General features: G+C 53.7%; 1 protein-coding gene across 2 annotated transcripts in view; it reads right to left on the reverse strand.

The window, feature by feature from the left end:
* CDH4 (cadherin 4) overlaps positions 1 to 14,638 on the reverse strand; it is a 480,503-nt gene extending 465,865 nt beyond the window's left edge. Inside the window, exons 1-2 of one of the 2 annotated variants that reach the window (XM_055544529.1) lie at positions 14,355 to 14,638; positions 12,005 to 12,116 (exon numbers count right to left, since the gene is read on the reverse strand). In XM_055544529.1, coding sequence (XP_055400504.1) covers positions 12,005 to 12,116; positions 14,355 to 14,411 — 169 coding nt within the window. In that variant the 5' untranslated portion in view covers positions 14,412 to 14,638. Of the gene's footprint in view, positions 1 to 12,004; positions 12,117 to 14,117; positions 14,279 to 14,354 lie in introns of those variants that run through there. The other variant, XM_055544530.1, reaches the window with a different exon arrangement.
* Positions 14,639 to 15,110: the final 472 nt, after the last annotated feature.

A 15,110-nucleotide genomic window follows, 5' to 3' on the forward strand; every position in this document is an offset into this window, starting at 1 on the left:
CTCCCTCCCCCACGAGCCTATGAAGCTTTAAATAAACCTCTCCATCATTTATTTATTCAATTCTAAAAACATGTCTTTTGCCAAAAGGTCTCTGGCCACACATAAGAATATAAAGGTCAAGAAGGGAAAAAGTCCCCAAAGAAAACCATAAAGAATAGCCAATCAAGTTGCTGTCTAATGGAAAAATCACTCCTGGAAAGGCCAACGCACAACTTGGGGGAGGGGGTCCAGGGAGAGGAAAGTCTGGGTTATCCGCTAATAAGGCCAGTGACCACGGTGCAGGCCGGCAGTGGGTTGCTTTCCACCAGGCAGACTTGGCTCCCTGAAAGCCACATGTCCATCCCACTGGGTCCTCAAGACCAGCCTGGGCAGTGAACCATCTTCTCCCCCTGGGGATGCAGCCTCAGAGGTCACGCTGGCCATGGCACATGTCTAGTGCCACAGAGCTGATGATGGGGACTTTGGCCCTGCACTCCCGAAGCTTTCAGACCCTGCACCTTGGGGTGCTGGGTCTCCCTGGGGGGGAATCAGGGCCAAGGTGATGAACAGGATTCAGCAAGTGAGGGTCTCAGGAGGCAGACTACCCCGTTAAACAGGTGTCCCTATGTCATCTTCCATCTTCCATCAGCGTCCCCTGCTTCATAAAAGAGGGTTAACTATGTGGCAACCTTAGAGGGTGGTAGTTGGCACCAAAGAGGTGCTGGGTACAGTGCCAGATGAAGGTTTGATCCACAGACTGGAAAACAGAACAACTGTCTGACCAGCTCCTCAAATGCGGCCAGATGCAGGCATGGGATGGGGTACCCATGGGAGCCTGGAGCTCACTGCAGGGGTTGTGTGAGGTAGGTCACCTCATTTACAGCTTCCATAACCAGAGCAGCACAAACAGACCGAGCATCAGGAGAAAGCGACCACACAGCTGATCCAGAATCCTCCAAGCTGAGGGCCCCTCCCATTCTGCTCCGGCCGTCCTGAGGTTCTCATGTCCTATGCCGCCCAAAGGGCCAGCTCAAACAGTGCAGGGGCCTGAGAATCCTGGTGCTCAGGGCAGTGGTCAAGCTCTGGAAGGGCCAGGGCCATTTCCATGCTAGTCACTGGCCTTTGGGTTGGTTGTGCATCCCAACCCAGAAAGACAGGATGGCTGCAGCCATTCACTCCCAGTAAGACATGGAGCCCCCTGGGGTACTCAGGTCTCCCCCTCAACACAGACCCAGCAGTCTAGTGCCAGTTGTGAGGAGTCCACTTGCAACATAGCCGCAGAGGTCCAGGGCCAGGGGAGGGAGCCGGGATGGGGTGGGGTGTGCAGGGGGCCCCCGGGGGGAGGGGTGCCCAGGAACCTGAGCTGAGCAGCTGCCTTCCTCTGCTTCCTAGGGAAAACCTGCTCACCTTGCAGGAGCGCTCAGAGGCCAGGCAGCAAAAACGTGCCTGCTTGAAACACAGAAACGAGATGCTGGGAGCCAGAAATAATGCCTTTTTGCATTTGCAGAGTAAAGCAGTTTTGGGGAGAGAAGAGGCATGTTCTATAAATGCTTTCCTGCCGGAGCGCGCCCGCTCCTTCTCGGGTGCCTCCACGTCACAGCAGCGGCAGTTAAACGATCTGCTCCCAAATGTGGACCTTCAGATTAACAAACTATTTACAATGTATCTATGAGATATTATCTGAGCTATAATCCTTGTTAAGATTCCATTTGACCGGGAAAGATAATGGGAGGAGAACAAATGTTCACATACATTTTAATTTCAATGAATTTAATTTCATTGAAACTGTTCTGTGTCAGGCTTCATAATATGAGAGGCTACATTTCGGTATTGAAATGCTCCATTTACTGTTTTGGGGAGACTGGAACCACAGCATCCTTCCCATCGCCGAACTGAGCGGCACTGAAAGACGCAGGTTACCTGCTGGCTGATGCCCTCATGGAAAACACACTTTCCCTTGAGGGATGCTGACCACTGGAATTCAGAAGCTAAAAATCCTCTAGACCAGAAGCCCTTGGGCTTTAAGGAACATCAACTTCCCTGGGAGATGAATTAAGCAGGCAGAATCCCAGGCCACAGCCCCAAGATTTCTGATTCAGTGCCTCCCAGGTGGCGATAGTGGTAAAGAACCCTCCTGCCAATGCAGGAGGCATGAAAGACGTGGGTTTGATCCCTGGGTCAGGCAGATCCCCTGGAGGAGGGCAAGACAAACCCACTCCTAGGGGTTGCAAAGAGTCGGACCTGGGGTCCATTAGGTCGCAAAGAGTTGGATATAAATGAAGTGACTTAGAATGTGTAAGTTCCCTGGGGCTGCTATAACAAGTGGCCACAGACTTAAAATAATAATAAAAAACTTATTCTCTTGACATTCTGGAGGCCAGATGTCTGCAATCCAGGTCGCAGGGCTTCACCCACTCCACAGGGTCCAGGGGAGGGTCTGTCCTACCTCTTCCCTCTTCTGGTCTCCCAGGTATCCTTGGCTTGTGGCCACATCCCTCTGCCTCCATCGTCACATGGCTTCTCCCCAGTGTCTACATCTCCTCTTCTGTCTCTTAAAAAGACACCTGTCATTGATGTGGGGCCCAGGATAATCCAGGATGATCCCATCTTGAGATCCCTAGTTTAGTTGAACCGGCAAAGACCCTCTCTCCAAACACCATCAAGGTCACAGGTCTGGGTTGGTGTATCTTTTGCATCACTGTCCAAGCAGCTGTAGTAGGTGTGAGAGGGGACCCAGCAGCCTGTGGGGTTTTAACCATGTCGCCCAGGCAGGCAGTTCCTGCCTCACTGCAGGTCAGGAAACAAGAGGCCCAGAGAAGGATGCTCCCCTCTGCTCCCACTATGAATTTCACTCCTCTCCCAGGAACACCCCTACCCTGTTGGTGGGCCCAGCTTGCACTCCCCACCCGCTCCTGTCCTGGGCTTAGCACAAGTGCACACCAAGGGACCCTCTCAGTTTTCCAGGCAGATCAAATTGTGTTTGTTGATTCAGGCAGATCAACAGTGTTCAAACTCACATTTGGGCAGCAAAACCCAATGAGACTCCTTCATATCTCCAAGTCAGCCGCACAAATTTGGGTGCATACACCTGAAGGGGGAACGTGGTCTGCTCTGTGAGACTTCCTTTCCATCTGGCTCAAAGACCAGAGAGAGAGGTCTCCTTCCTGGATGGACATGGGGTCTGTACGCCCATCCTGGGAGCTGGAACTAAACTGTTCCAAATGGAAAGCGCACCTGTCCTAGGCCAGGAGAGCCTGCAGCTTCTCCTGAAGCCATTCCCTGGGCAGGTGAGCTCCCTCGTCCAGGGGGACCCTCCTCCTATCAGCAAGGCAGGGGGTGGCCATCTCCCGCCCTGCATGTATTTATCTGTCACTGAAGGCTTACCTTAATCCTTCCTAAATCCCCATACGCTGTCAGCAAGAAAACACACTGAAGCCGAACGAGGCGCAGTGAAAGTACCAGATCAGAAGCTGCTGCGGGCTCTGCAGTCACCGTTTCCCCTTTCAGTCTCCAAAGTGGCCAATCTCCATCTCAGGACCCAGGAAGAAGCTGCCAGCCAGGGTCCTAATTACAGATATGGGTATTGGGTATTGCAGGCAGGAGCTTCTGGACGAGGCAGGATGGGAGGAAGGCCACATAGGCCAGGGGTCAGGGCTGCAGCTTTGTGTGCAAACAGCCTCCCTAACCCAGGACTTATGCTGGGTCACTGAATCGCCCAGGGCTTCAGTTTACTCCCTGAGAATGACCGAGGGTCCACAGGAGCTTAGTGAAGAATATGCACGATGCTGGAGACTCAGCATGTCCTCAGCACAAGGACCTGCGAGTTTGTCAGTTTCACGGCAAAAGGGCCTCTGCAGATGTGGTCAAGTTCAGCACCTGAGATGGGAGGTGATGCTGGACTATCTGGGGGGTGGGGGGCAAGGTTGTCTCAGGGGCCTTGTGAGCAGAAGATGCAGTAGTCAGGAAAGGTGATGTGATGGGGGAGGAAGAGGTGTGGGGAGCTGTTCGGGTGTCCGTGCTGGCCAGGTGCTGGTATGGAGGAGGAGAAGGGGCTGTGAGCCAGGGAAAGCAGGGGGGCCTCTGGAAGCTGAAAAGGCAGGAAATGGATTCCTCCCCACCCTCCTCCCTGGAGCCTCCAGGGGGATCTGCCCACACCGGATGTTAGTCCAGGGGACCCGTGTTGAAGTCTTATGTCCAGAAGAGCAAGCTGATAAATTTGCATCTTTTAAGCTGCTACATTTTTATACCACACTAAGAAACGATTACAATCCACAAACTAAGCAAATTTCTCCCTGCGGAAAGCATCATGGGAGTGGAAAGTCATGTGGACCAGACAGACCTGGTGATCTGGGGTGTGGCCTCTGGCAGAGCCCACAGGTGTCTCTATGGTATGAAATATGAGTCCACATCAGCACAGGGTAAGTCCTCAATAAACATCAGCCCTGATGGAGGCTGGAGGGGAAAGGGCCTTTGGTAGCATACACTGCTGTTGCTAAGTCACTTCAGTCATGTCTGACTCTGTGCGACCCCATAGACAGCAGCACATCAGGCTCCCCTGTCCCTGGGATTCTCCAGGCAAGAACGCTGGAGTGGGTTGCCATTTCCTTCTCCAAGCATACACTAGTCAAAGAGAAGTAGGTTTTTGTTCTGTTTTGTTCTCTTTTGTTTAAAAACAGGGGTGGGTGGACTAAGACAGGACTGGAAGCCACCAGGAGAGGGCAGCCTAGAATCTGGGCAATAAGTTACCCAAATTACCAGTCTTTAAATAAAAAGCAGACACTTTACCAGCCCATCTTATAATATAGCACAGCTCCCTCTGAAGATGAAAAGAAAAAGGAAGTGCCAAGAGGTTTTACAAGAGCACACTGGGGAGAAATTTACCAGCCTTGATGGAAAGAAAGTCACGCAGCTTATGGTTATTTTGTATAGTGGAATTCACTCAGAGTAAGAATTGCTCCTTCAGACAGTCAGAATAACAGAAACATTCTCTGAAAAGATGAGTGCTGGTTTCCTCGCTTGCTCACAGTTTGTGGTTAGTTCTGGCATCTACTTAACCATGCTCCAAAGAAGAGAAGGAAAGAAAGAAGAAGGTAGGTAGGGAGGGAGGGAGGAAACTGGAATTGGAGCCCCCTGCAAACACCCAGCCGTCTGTGGGGTCGCAGAGAGTCGGACACGACTGAAGCTACTTAGCAGCAGCAGCAGCAGCAAACACCCAGAACCCCAGACCTAGGCAAAAAGGGCCACCTACAGATGGAGGGCACAACCCCCAGGAGATGGTGTAGGCAGATCAGCTGTGGCAGGTGGACGGCTCCTTCAGACCAGAGTCCTCAGCTCTTCTCAGGAGGCCCATCTATGTCTCCCAGGCTCTGAGAAGCAGCAAGAGTGGTTTATGAAGCCAGTCCCGAGCCTCAGCTCAGCTCCTGGCTCCTCGCGGCTCTCTGCTGTGTCCAGGACGCGGGCAGAGTCTGGAAGCCGAATGACAGTGCAGCTCAGGGACTGTTTGCCACATGCCTGGAATCAAAAGCTCCTGCTGGCATTGTAGAACCCTGGCTCTTCTAATCCCAGGGCCAGCTGTGCGAGCCCACGGTGCCCACCGAGTTTGGACCCACTTCAGATGGACCCTCACACATCAGCAGCCACAATCAAGCACTTCTGGGTGTACCAGGCCTCTGTTCCAAACGTCCAAGATGAGAAACAATTAGCACGTCTGAATGCCTGATAATTGCTGATTTTACGATGGTGCCCGGAACATCTGGGGTGTTCTCTTGTCTGCCTGTAACTCAAATGCTCCAGAAACCAACCCATTCACAACAGAGGGAGATGTAAATGAGCTGAGAGTGGGTGTGGGCCTGGACAAAGAGGGAAGAGAGACAAGTTGCATGCCTTTGCGGCAATCTCTAAACCTCCGATTTTTGATTTCTGATCCATACAATGGGAATAACTCCACCTCCCCGACAGGCTTTTGTGAGAATTCCACAAGACATTTGCAGAGTCACCCAGTCACAGATCTAGCTGGGACTCAGGATTATAATTACATAAAGGTTCACATTCCCTCATCTTAAAACTCCATTAAAATACATATTTCTGAAATGCAAACTCTTAATCTTTAAACTGCAGTGTGGCTGAGGCACTCATCCTCACGTCTGACTGGTGTGGGCATCTCTGCAATGAAGATTTTTATTTAATGGGGGGTGACAGGAGAAGGGCAGGGGTGAGAGGGTGGGGTGAGAGGGGCAGGGACAAGAGGGGCGGGATGCTCTTGATCTATGGCCTTCTGGATCTAGAGTGGAAGGCCAGGCATGGACACCTCCCTCCAGGCTGCATGGGGAGCAATGGAAGCAGAGCTAGGCCTGCACACGGTGTGGCAGCCAAGGGCCGGGGGCCGCAGACCTTGGCCTCCTTCTGGATTTAAACACGGCTATCAGGGCCCTCCATCTGCACGAGCTCTGGCCTGTGGGCAGTGCATAAAGCAGACTTTCCATGCTTTATCACTATGCTGGTCTCCCCTCTTATCTGACAGAAGCCACTTTCTAAACTTCCCCTTCTAAATCCCTTAACTCTGTGACCAGGCAGAATCACAGCAGGGAAAGGCTGCTAAGAAACCCTAAAAACTGGGCCCTTGAAAAGGTAAGGCCTGCCCCAAAGACAGCCTGAGCATCTCCACCACAGGCTCTGGAAGTCGTTCTCAGGGGCCCCAGAGGCATCACTGACAGAAGGCAGTGAGGGCTGGGTGCTCAGAGAAGCCTCCTCTGGCTTCAAGAGCAAGGAATGTCTTGGCCACAAGCCAGGGGAGGCCAGCCACTGGGGTTCAGTCCTGTTTCACCTCCACTCTCTCTACATCTTTGTTGAGACCAAGATTCCCAGGGCATAATCTCCTGGCTTCCTGAAAGATGGTGGCTAAGAGAGTCAGGAGAGAGTTCACATTCTGTGATGGGCAGATCAGATAGACAGCCCTAGGTTAATATATATAATGATTCAGTCATATCCTGGCCAAAGAGAGAGTTTGAAGTTGTGATTCTTGACGTCACCTGTAAAATATTTACTGAGTTCCCAGACATGCTCTCTGCAATCCACTGTGCTGGGTCTGGATACTAACTAGGAGAGAAGAGGTTTTGTTAGTGAGGAAGAGGGAGAGAAAGGGTATCGGACAGAAAGGAATGAAGGGCTACTAGAGCAGGAGTAAGGACAAGGCCCAGGGAACACAGAATGAGCAGAGGCTCAAGGCAGAGTATGAAACAAGCTATGAGCTTCCAGAGTGAAAGACAGGCCCTTGCTAGCATGCATAGCTCTTTTGTTCTCCCTGAAGCAGGGAATGCATTTGGCTGCATGCCACAAGCCTCAACTGTGGCATCTCACTCATTTTTCTCATCTCTCAGGGCACAATGAGTCCAGAGGTCTGCAAGTGTTCAAGGATGCCACCTAAGATCCGGCTCCTACTCCACCATCCTCATAGTCACAAGATGTCTGCTCTGCCCTAGACATTATGTCCATATTCCAGGCGGGAGAAAAAGCTAAGGGCAAAAGGCAGAAGGTATGGCCAGTGAGGTCTGTTCCTCTTCATCAGGAAAAAAACCAGCTTTCTCACATATCTCATCTAACAGAATAATACAGGTAGATTCTGCTGACCAGAGAAAAGCCATATTGCCACTTTGGTTTAAGAGTTTACTGGAGGTATGAGTATTTTAAACAGGTCTCAGTGTGGGCCAAATGGATGAGGAGAGAAGAGGTTTTGTTAGTGAGGAAGAGGGAGAGAAAGGGTATCCGACAGGCAACTCGCAGTGCCAGTGATGCTCAGCACACGCAGTTGGTTTGTCATTTGTGTCGTTTATTTAAACATTCAGAGCAGCTCCTGCTTGATCTGATTTGATGGAGGGGACTCAGAAACATTGCAGTGTCAGCGTTTTCTGGCTCATTCATGACTTCATTCGACAATGCTGGTTGCACACCCACCGCCCCACAATGCAGGCATGGCACTGGGTGATGGGTACCGTCAGACTTGCTCAGCATCTGGTCTACACATCCTGTGATGCCTTCCACCCTGCAAGAGTTACCCGTCTTCAGAGAGGAGGATGCAGAGGCTATTTTCAACATACTTGTGAAGATAAGATAGCAGTACATCTGGCCACACTAGTTACATCATGGCGAGTTCTTACATACCCATCCCAGACTCCTGCATGCATCTGGTCCCTTCTCTGCCATCCCCCCCTCTGTGTGCCTTGGTACTCAAATGAGTCAATCATTTGACAATGCATTACTTGTCACTGTGCTTCAGGGAAGGTGTAGGGAGGCCAGAGAAACCTCATGCAGCAGACACTGACACTTGCCTCCTTGGCACACATTTCTCCTTTCTTTCTTCCTAAGACTCCCAATTATGCTCCAGGTAGCAACTGACTCATGTACCAAGCGATGGGCATAATAGATCTAAGTCAGACCACACAGTTCTCTGCTTCCCAGCCTCCCTACCTCTATCCACGGGGAGTGGCCTATGACCTAGTTGTCCCCAGTGAGAACTTCTGCAAGGGTTCGGAGAAAGTGTGTACTTTCTTTATACAGGGAAAAGATGCAGATGGTGCTACTGCTCCTTCCTTTTTCTTGCTTGCTACAAACTCAAATGCAATGCCTGGAGCCACAGCAGCCAGTTTGCAATGATGAGGCAACACACTGACAAACTATTACTAAGATGGTAGGATGATAAGAATAAACATTAGGCATGAGATTGGTACTAGTGATCTGATTATCCCTTGACTACCTATCTCTTCATGGTTATATGAGAAAAATTAACCTCCATTCAAGATCCTGTTAATTGGGTTTTATCCTAATGTTGGCTGAGAACATTCTAAATGTTAAACCAGAGTGACAGGATTGCTGCCCTCATGAGCCTTACAATTTAAGTAAGAGAGAAAATATAAATTCAGATAATATACATTCTCTAATAAGGAAGCAGAGTATGGTTAAAGGCACAAGATGGTCATGAACTGACCTGAATATGGGAGAGGGAAGGCTTTTCTGAGGTAGTTGCATTAAATGAAGCCATCAGAAACAAAGCTCTTCTTTCTGTATTATCTGAATTCATGGGATAATTTTCAGATCCCCCTCCTCCGACCCAGCAGACAGCATTTTCACTCACATGTGGCCTTCTTCTCCACGAGCAAAGAGACATATGACCCACATGTGCTGGGTTCCCACTAAGCCACCCCTTACCCTCCCATCCTTGGGGGCTTTGGCTTTGAAGGGGGTCTGGGTTTTTGCAGAACTCTGCCCGCCAGGAGAGAGCAATGCAGGGCAGTGCATCAGCTGCAGCCTCGAGCCTGGCTGACCATTCATTATTAACAAAGCTGAGAAAAAGACACCGGCTTAGCTCCTACCCCATGCTAAACTATGGCATGGAGAACACTTCCTTGAAGCCAAAGGAAAAGGGCTTAACAATCCTATTTTAGATACGACCATGCACCCGTGATCATGGCCATCAGTGAACAATCCTGGAGATGAATCTACAGAGTAAGAGTGTTTGCAATGACCCCTGAGTGCTCTCCAGAGAAGGCACGGACTAGAACCATGAGGTGGAGTGGATCCAGGAATTACACAGCAGCTAAACAGATGCCCCATGTGCCCCATGGAGCACTCAGCCCGCCATTCAAGAGGTTCTCAATTCCATAGTATTTGCTACCCTATTGGGGAAAACTATTTTAAGCCTAATTAGCATGAAATTTTTCAAATGCAAATGCTTTTCATTTAGACATAAAGCAAAATGCCACGACATTTCTTCCATCCATTTATCATAAACAAGTTAATTACTGTGTAACAAATCTCTCCTTCTGGAATGTGGATGTTCAGGGCTGCTGGTAAGCTGACTGGGGCAGAGAAGGAGCCTCGAGGTAGTTGTTAACGGCTTACGGTGCATTTAGAATAAAACGGTGACTCCGTGAAGCTTCACTTGTCAAATTAAAGTTAAGCTCTCTCCATTGGAATAACTCAATTATAAGTAGTCATTATCTGTTTAGCGTGATTTCTACCAGGATAACAGAAATATTGTGCCACTTATTTTCGACACACGCATCTTCACTGTGGTCCCATCATTTGCAAAGTTTTCTATGTAAATAAATTTTTATCTGCCCTAACTCGAGTGTATGCAGTGATAGCTTTTGCCTCCATGTGTGTAAAATTATTTCTAAGATATAAAACCTCTCTGTCCCTGAGCACAGACAGGAGGTGGCACTCACAGGTAAAGGAGATGCTCTGTGATTTTTGGGTTGGGACACTCATCTCAGGGGTAAGTACTTGGACTATGAGTTGTGTATCCATGAAGCCCATGAGCTGGTCCAAGTTCACCTACCATGATGGACTCCTGGGGCATATGGGGCAGGCCAGCACCCAGCCAGCAACCAAGGCTTCCCTACTACAGGGGTCAAGGGCAGAGGGTCAAGTCAGCCTGGACCTGCGCAGTCCACCAGGAGAGAGGGATGATGCTAGCTGGAAATTTCTCATTTTATTATGAAAAGCATGAGAATGTGTCATTCTCTTCCATGGCAGGTGGTAGCACCTGCTGTTACAGAGACAGAGGCTATTTTTCTTACATTCCTGAGTAAAACTGATGCTGCAGGATCTTATCAAGGTTAGCTCCGTATGGGGGAGGTGGCAAGTATGCCAGCCTCTGGACACTCAAACAGCTGGACCACAGTGAATTGCTCCTGTTTTGCCTGCAGTACAATGCACATGTGGGAGAATCTTCTGGGCCTTCTCCGTGCATACATAGGGATTCTCATAAACCCACAGACCCTGAAAGGCGGTCCACACTTTCTAAAATGACATGTACCGTGCAATTAACAGAGCATCTCTTGAAAACTCTTCCCATAGACGCCCACTCCTGCAGCATACCCATCCTGCTTCTAGGCCCACAGCCAAGAGGCTGGGGTTTTTTTGTTTTGTTTTGTTTTGTTTTTTGTTGTTTGATAATCAATGAAAGAAGGAATAGTATCACATCCCCTATTTTGACAGTCAACTCAGATGACAACAAATAAGTTAGCAAAGTTGGACTGAGTGCAAAATAAGATCCTGATTCATATAACCAGGCACACCCTGTAAGTCAACGAGCTGTCCCCACAGAGAGGATCTGAAGAATTCCCGCACTCTGTGAGAGTCCCTCCCAACAAAGGATCTGCTGGGGGTGGGGGTGGGCAGAAACTCTGAATTCCCTAAAACGGAAAACTGGGGACAAAGTCAGCAGCCTGAGTGTGGTTTAGTCATGGATACTGAACTCAGCTTTGATGCTTCTGCTAAAGTTCGTTCCCTCTGTCACTTTGAAACTGGCTGAAATCTGCTTCTGGAAAACCGATGCAGGGAGGGGAGGCACAGGGTCGAGGTATTCGCCGTGCCACTTTAAAACCTCAAGGAAGAAAGAATTGATTTATTTCCCCTCCCACGTGAATAAAAAGTTCAACTAGTTTGTCTTGAGAGGGAAGCAGATCTATGCAGGAGGACCTATCATCACTGGAGCTCAGAAGCTGCCCCTGAGCTCCCCGTCACAAGTGTGGGTGTTGCCCCGCAGTGACAATGGAGCTAACTGGCAGCTCCCTCCTGCACGTGCGTTTCCGTGTTGTCAGTGGGACAGTAATGAGAACGCACGCCACGTCTGTGAACAGAACGTCTGTGGGCTTATTTACCGCATCCCCAACAACATCGTCTGCTTTATCATGCATTGCAAAGCAGGGATAATTTAAGAATCCAGAATTTCATACACAAAAATACTTGGTAAGAAAGTCTCTCTCTGCACATTATTTGGGTGACACTAGATCCGAATTCCAATTTGTTGCCCAGGAAATGATTCACCTCACTCAAAAATGACAGGGATCATTCACCTGTGATGCAAAAGGCCATTTTGGTCGACTGATCTGCACATCCACTGACCTCTCCACCTTCGCTTCGCATAGAGCCTGGCTCAAAGCCAGTCCTGCCTCTTGTTCTGCAGGTTGCAATGTCTCCCTAGTCCAGAGTGCAGTATGCGAATTCATTCCCACATCCACCTTACCTTTGAGGACCTTCTCTCCTTCCAGAATATTCTGGGAGATTAATGCTGTGTAATCTTCTTCAGAGAATCCAGCCTTGCAGGTCTCCCTGGCTGTAAGATCCCCATTGTGGGCCTGAGAATGGAAGTAAGTGAGGTTAGGAAAAACACAGGTTCATAGAAACTGCATCCAACCCAAGTTTAGTAGGGCCTGCTGTGTTCAAGGGCTCCATTATGCCAAGCCTTGGTCCACCAGAGTCTCCACTCAGACATAACCCAGGGTCTGTCCCTGTGGTCACCATGTTAGCCAGCGACAGGGGCATGCAACAGGAAGGCCAGACTGGGGGATGGCAGGGCGGAGGGCCTGATGGAGCCTCACCAGCACGTGGCAGAAGGGAAGGTCTAACGACTGTTCATCATAGGCAGGCAAGAGAGCCAGGAGTTAGTCAATGAAGACACGGAGGAGGGGAGGCCAAGGGAGCAGGCCTTTGCCAGGGCCATGTCCCCTCCCACCCCAGTGCTCAGGCTTTGGGTGAGGTGGAGCAGGCTGTCTATTCCCTGTGGTGCCGCAGAGGAGGGAGAGGGGCAGGGGTGAAAGCAGATACTCAGAGACTCAGCTCTGAGTTTGGCTCTGAGAGAGGCTGCAGGGAGGTGGGGGAGATTTCTACCATCCGGTCCTCTCCCCCCAGTTCCTGGAGGCTTGCCTACTCTTGGAGCCCCCATCTCCAGCCTAACCAGGCTAGAGAGTTCCCGTAATTGACCGAAAAAAGGTGGGTGTCCTGTCCCCCAACCCCAGCACTCTGGGGCATCCTGCCCAGTGGGAGGTCTAGAACCCTGGGCGCCCGGAAGGCAGGGTGGGAGAAGGGCCCCTCCCAGGCTTCGGGAAGTGGCAGCGAGGTCAGCCGTAGGGATGGGAAATGGAGAGAGAGACTGCGTGCGCAACGGGGAAGCCAGCCCTGCGACAGAAGGAGCGCCACAGCGCCGGCTCCCTGGAGCGCGAGGAGCAGGGGCGCAGCCCGCACCCACCCCACAGTCGCGCCTTCGCGGGGCCGCCGAGCGGAACGCGCCTCCCCGCCGCCCGCCTCCACCAGGTCGGCGCGCAGCCGCCCGCCAGTCTTTGGCTCCGGAGGCCGCCCCGACCCGGAGCTCCAGGCACCCTGACGCGGGCCTAGACCCGGCGCCCCCACGGAAAATCACGGAGGGGAGGAAGAGCAGGGCGCGGGGTCACTCCTCGCGTAAAGCTCCAAACTGCGGCCCCGTGCCTGGGAAGGGAGCTCCAAATAGGACGGGGAGCTATTTGGAAAAAGCGGGGAGCGGGGACGGGGGGAAGCTAACTCGCCCAGGAAAGTTTCCACCCGCCCGAGCGAGCGAGCGTGGGTCGAATGCACCCGAGCGCCCCGAACCTCAGAGCCGGCCTCCGGCCTCGGGCACTTGTTTATTTCCGAGGTTACAACAGCGCGGCCCGGGAGGAGCAGCGAGGCCGATCGGCCACGAGAGGGGGTTTCTGCAACTCTCGCGGCCCCGTTGCCTTCCCCGAGCGGCGCCCCCCTCGGCCCTGCACCCAGCGGACGAGGAGCTGGGCTGGGGACAGAGATCGCGGGCTCCGCAGGAGGAAGGCGGGCGCGGGGACCGCGCTCCCAGTACACCTCACCCTGCTCCTGACTGGCCCCTGGCTCCTCGACCCCGCTCCGAGCGGCGAGGGCCCCGCCGGACACTGGCTGCGGCCGGCGCGGCCGGGAGTCCGGGGCGAGGGTGCCCAGCGGTCCACATCCGTTGCCCATCCGCATCGATGGACCTGCCAGCGGTCAGAGGACGAGGATGGGGGCGGCGCCGCGTCTCGAGCACCCAGTCCCCAGCAGGGGCGGCCAGACCGGGTGTCCTCAGCACCCTGATGTCCGGCCGGCTGCCGCCAGCCCCCCTCGTCCGCAGCCCCGGCCAGGGCTGGGCTCGCCAACTCCGGAGGAGCGCGGCGAGCCGGCGATGGAGGGCGCGCCGGCTCCGCCAGCGGGCAGCCTGCCCCGGCGCCGGCGAGCCGAGCTCCGGGGCAGCGGCTGCGGACCTGGGGTGACGGAGGGATGCCCGGCGGGTCCCGATTCGGGTAGAGCTCTCTGCGTCCACCGCTCACCCATACTCCCACCTCGCTCCGCACCGCCGCTCCCCGCTGCACCGGCGGCTCTGCGCTCCTGCCTACCGCAGGCGGCTTCGTGGAGCGCGGGAGCAGGCTGGATGCAGCGGTGCGCGCGGCAGGGGCGCCCGGTGCGGGCCAGGGAAGCCCGGGAGAGCCCCGCCGGGCGAGTGCGAGCCCCGCCGGCTCCGGGAGTGGCCCCGCGCTGCCTGGGCTTCCGGGCGGCCGGGACGGGAGGCGGCAACTTACCCGGAGCGCGCCGGAGAGCGAAAGCAGCACGAGGAGCACGCCCGAGCCCGCGGTCATCTTCCCCGCCGCGCCGCGCCCCGGCGCCCGCCCGATGCCCGGCGCCCGGAGCCGGCTCCCCGCAGCCGTCCGGATCACGCTGCTCTGATCTACGCCGCCGCCGCTCGAGCGGGCCCGGCGCCTCCGGCCAGGCTGCGCCGCCGCGACCGCCGCCCGGCTCCGGGAGCGAGGCCAAGTCCGGCGGGCGGCGCGCTCCCTCGGGCCGGTGCGTCCGCCGGCCTCGCAGCCGCCCGCGCCTCTGTTCCGCGCGCTCGCAACTGCAGGTGAAGCCGCGCGGCAGCCCCGCCGAGGCCCCGCCCCGCCGCCCGGCCCCTGCGCTCGTTCGCTCGGCCTGACGCGGGCCTTAAAGGCGCCGCGCCCCCAGCGCCTCACCCGCGCCCCTCACGTGCCCGCCCCAGCCACCTGCCCCAAGGTACCACCTAGCTCGGACAGTGCATCTGGAGCCCCGGTTAGCGCATTAGGAGCCCCGGTCAGCCGAAGGGGCCGAGGACATAAAGTCTACAGGGAAAAAGGTGGGGGCGGGGGAGGCTGCTGAGGTCTGAACAAGGCAGGATCGTTCCAGCTCCCAAACCATGGGAAAGCTTTCTGGATCTGCACGGAGACCCTCTGCTGCCTTCATCCAGCTTGAGGCCTGAGCCACAGCGGGCTGGGAACGCCCATCAGTCTTGTACTTTTCGGGTGTCTTCCCGCTAACCCAGA

The sequence above is a fragment of the Bubalus kerabau genome, chromosome 13, assembly GCF_029407905.1.
Source record: "Bubalus kerabau isolate K-KA32 ecotype Philippines breed swamp buffalo chromosome 13, PCC_UOA_SB_1v2, whole genome shotgun sequence".
Taxonomy (NCBI): domain Eukaryota; kingdom Metazoa; phylum Chordata; class Mammalia; order Artiodactyla; family Bovidae; genus Bubalus; species Bubalus kerabau.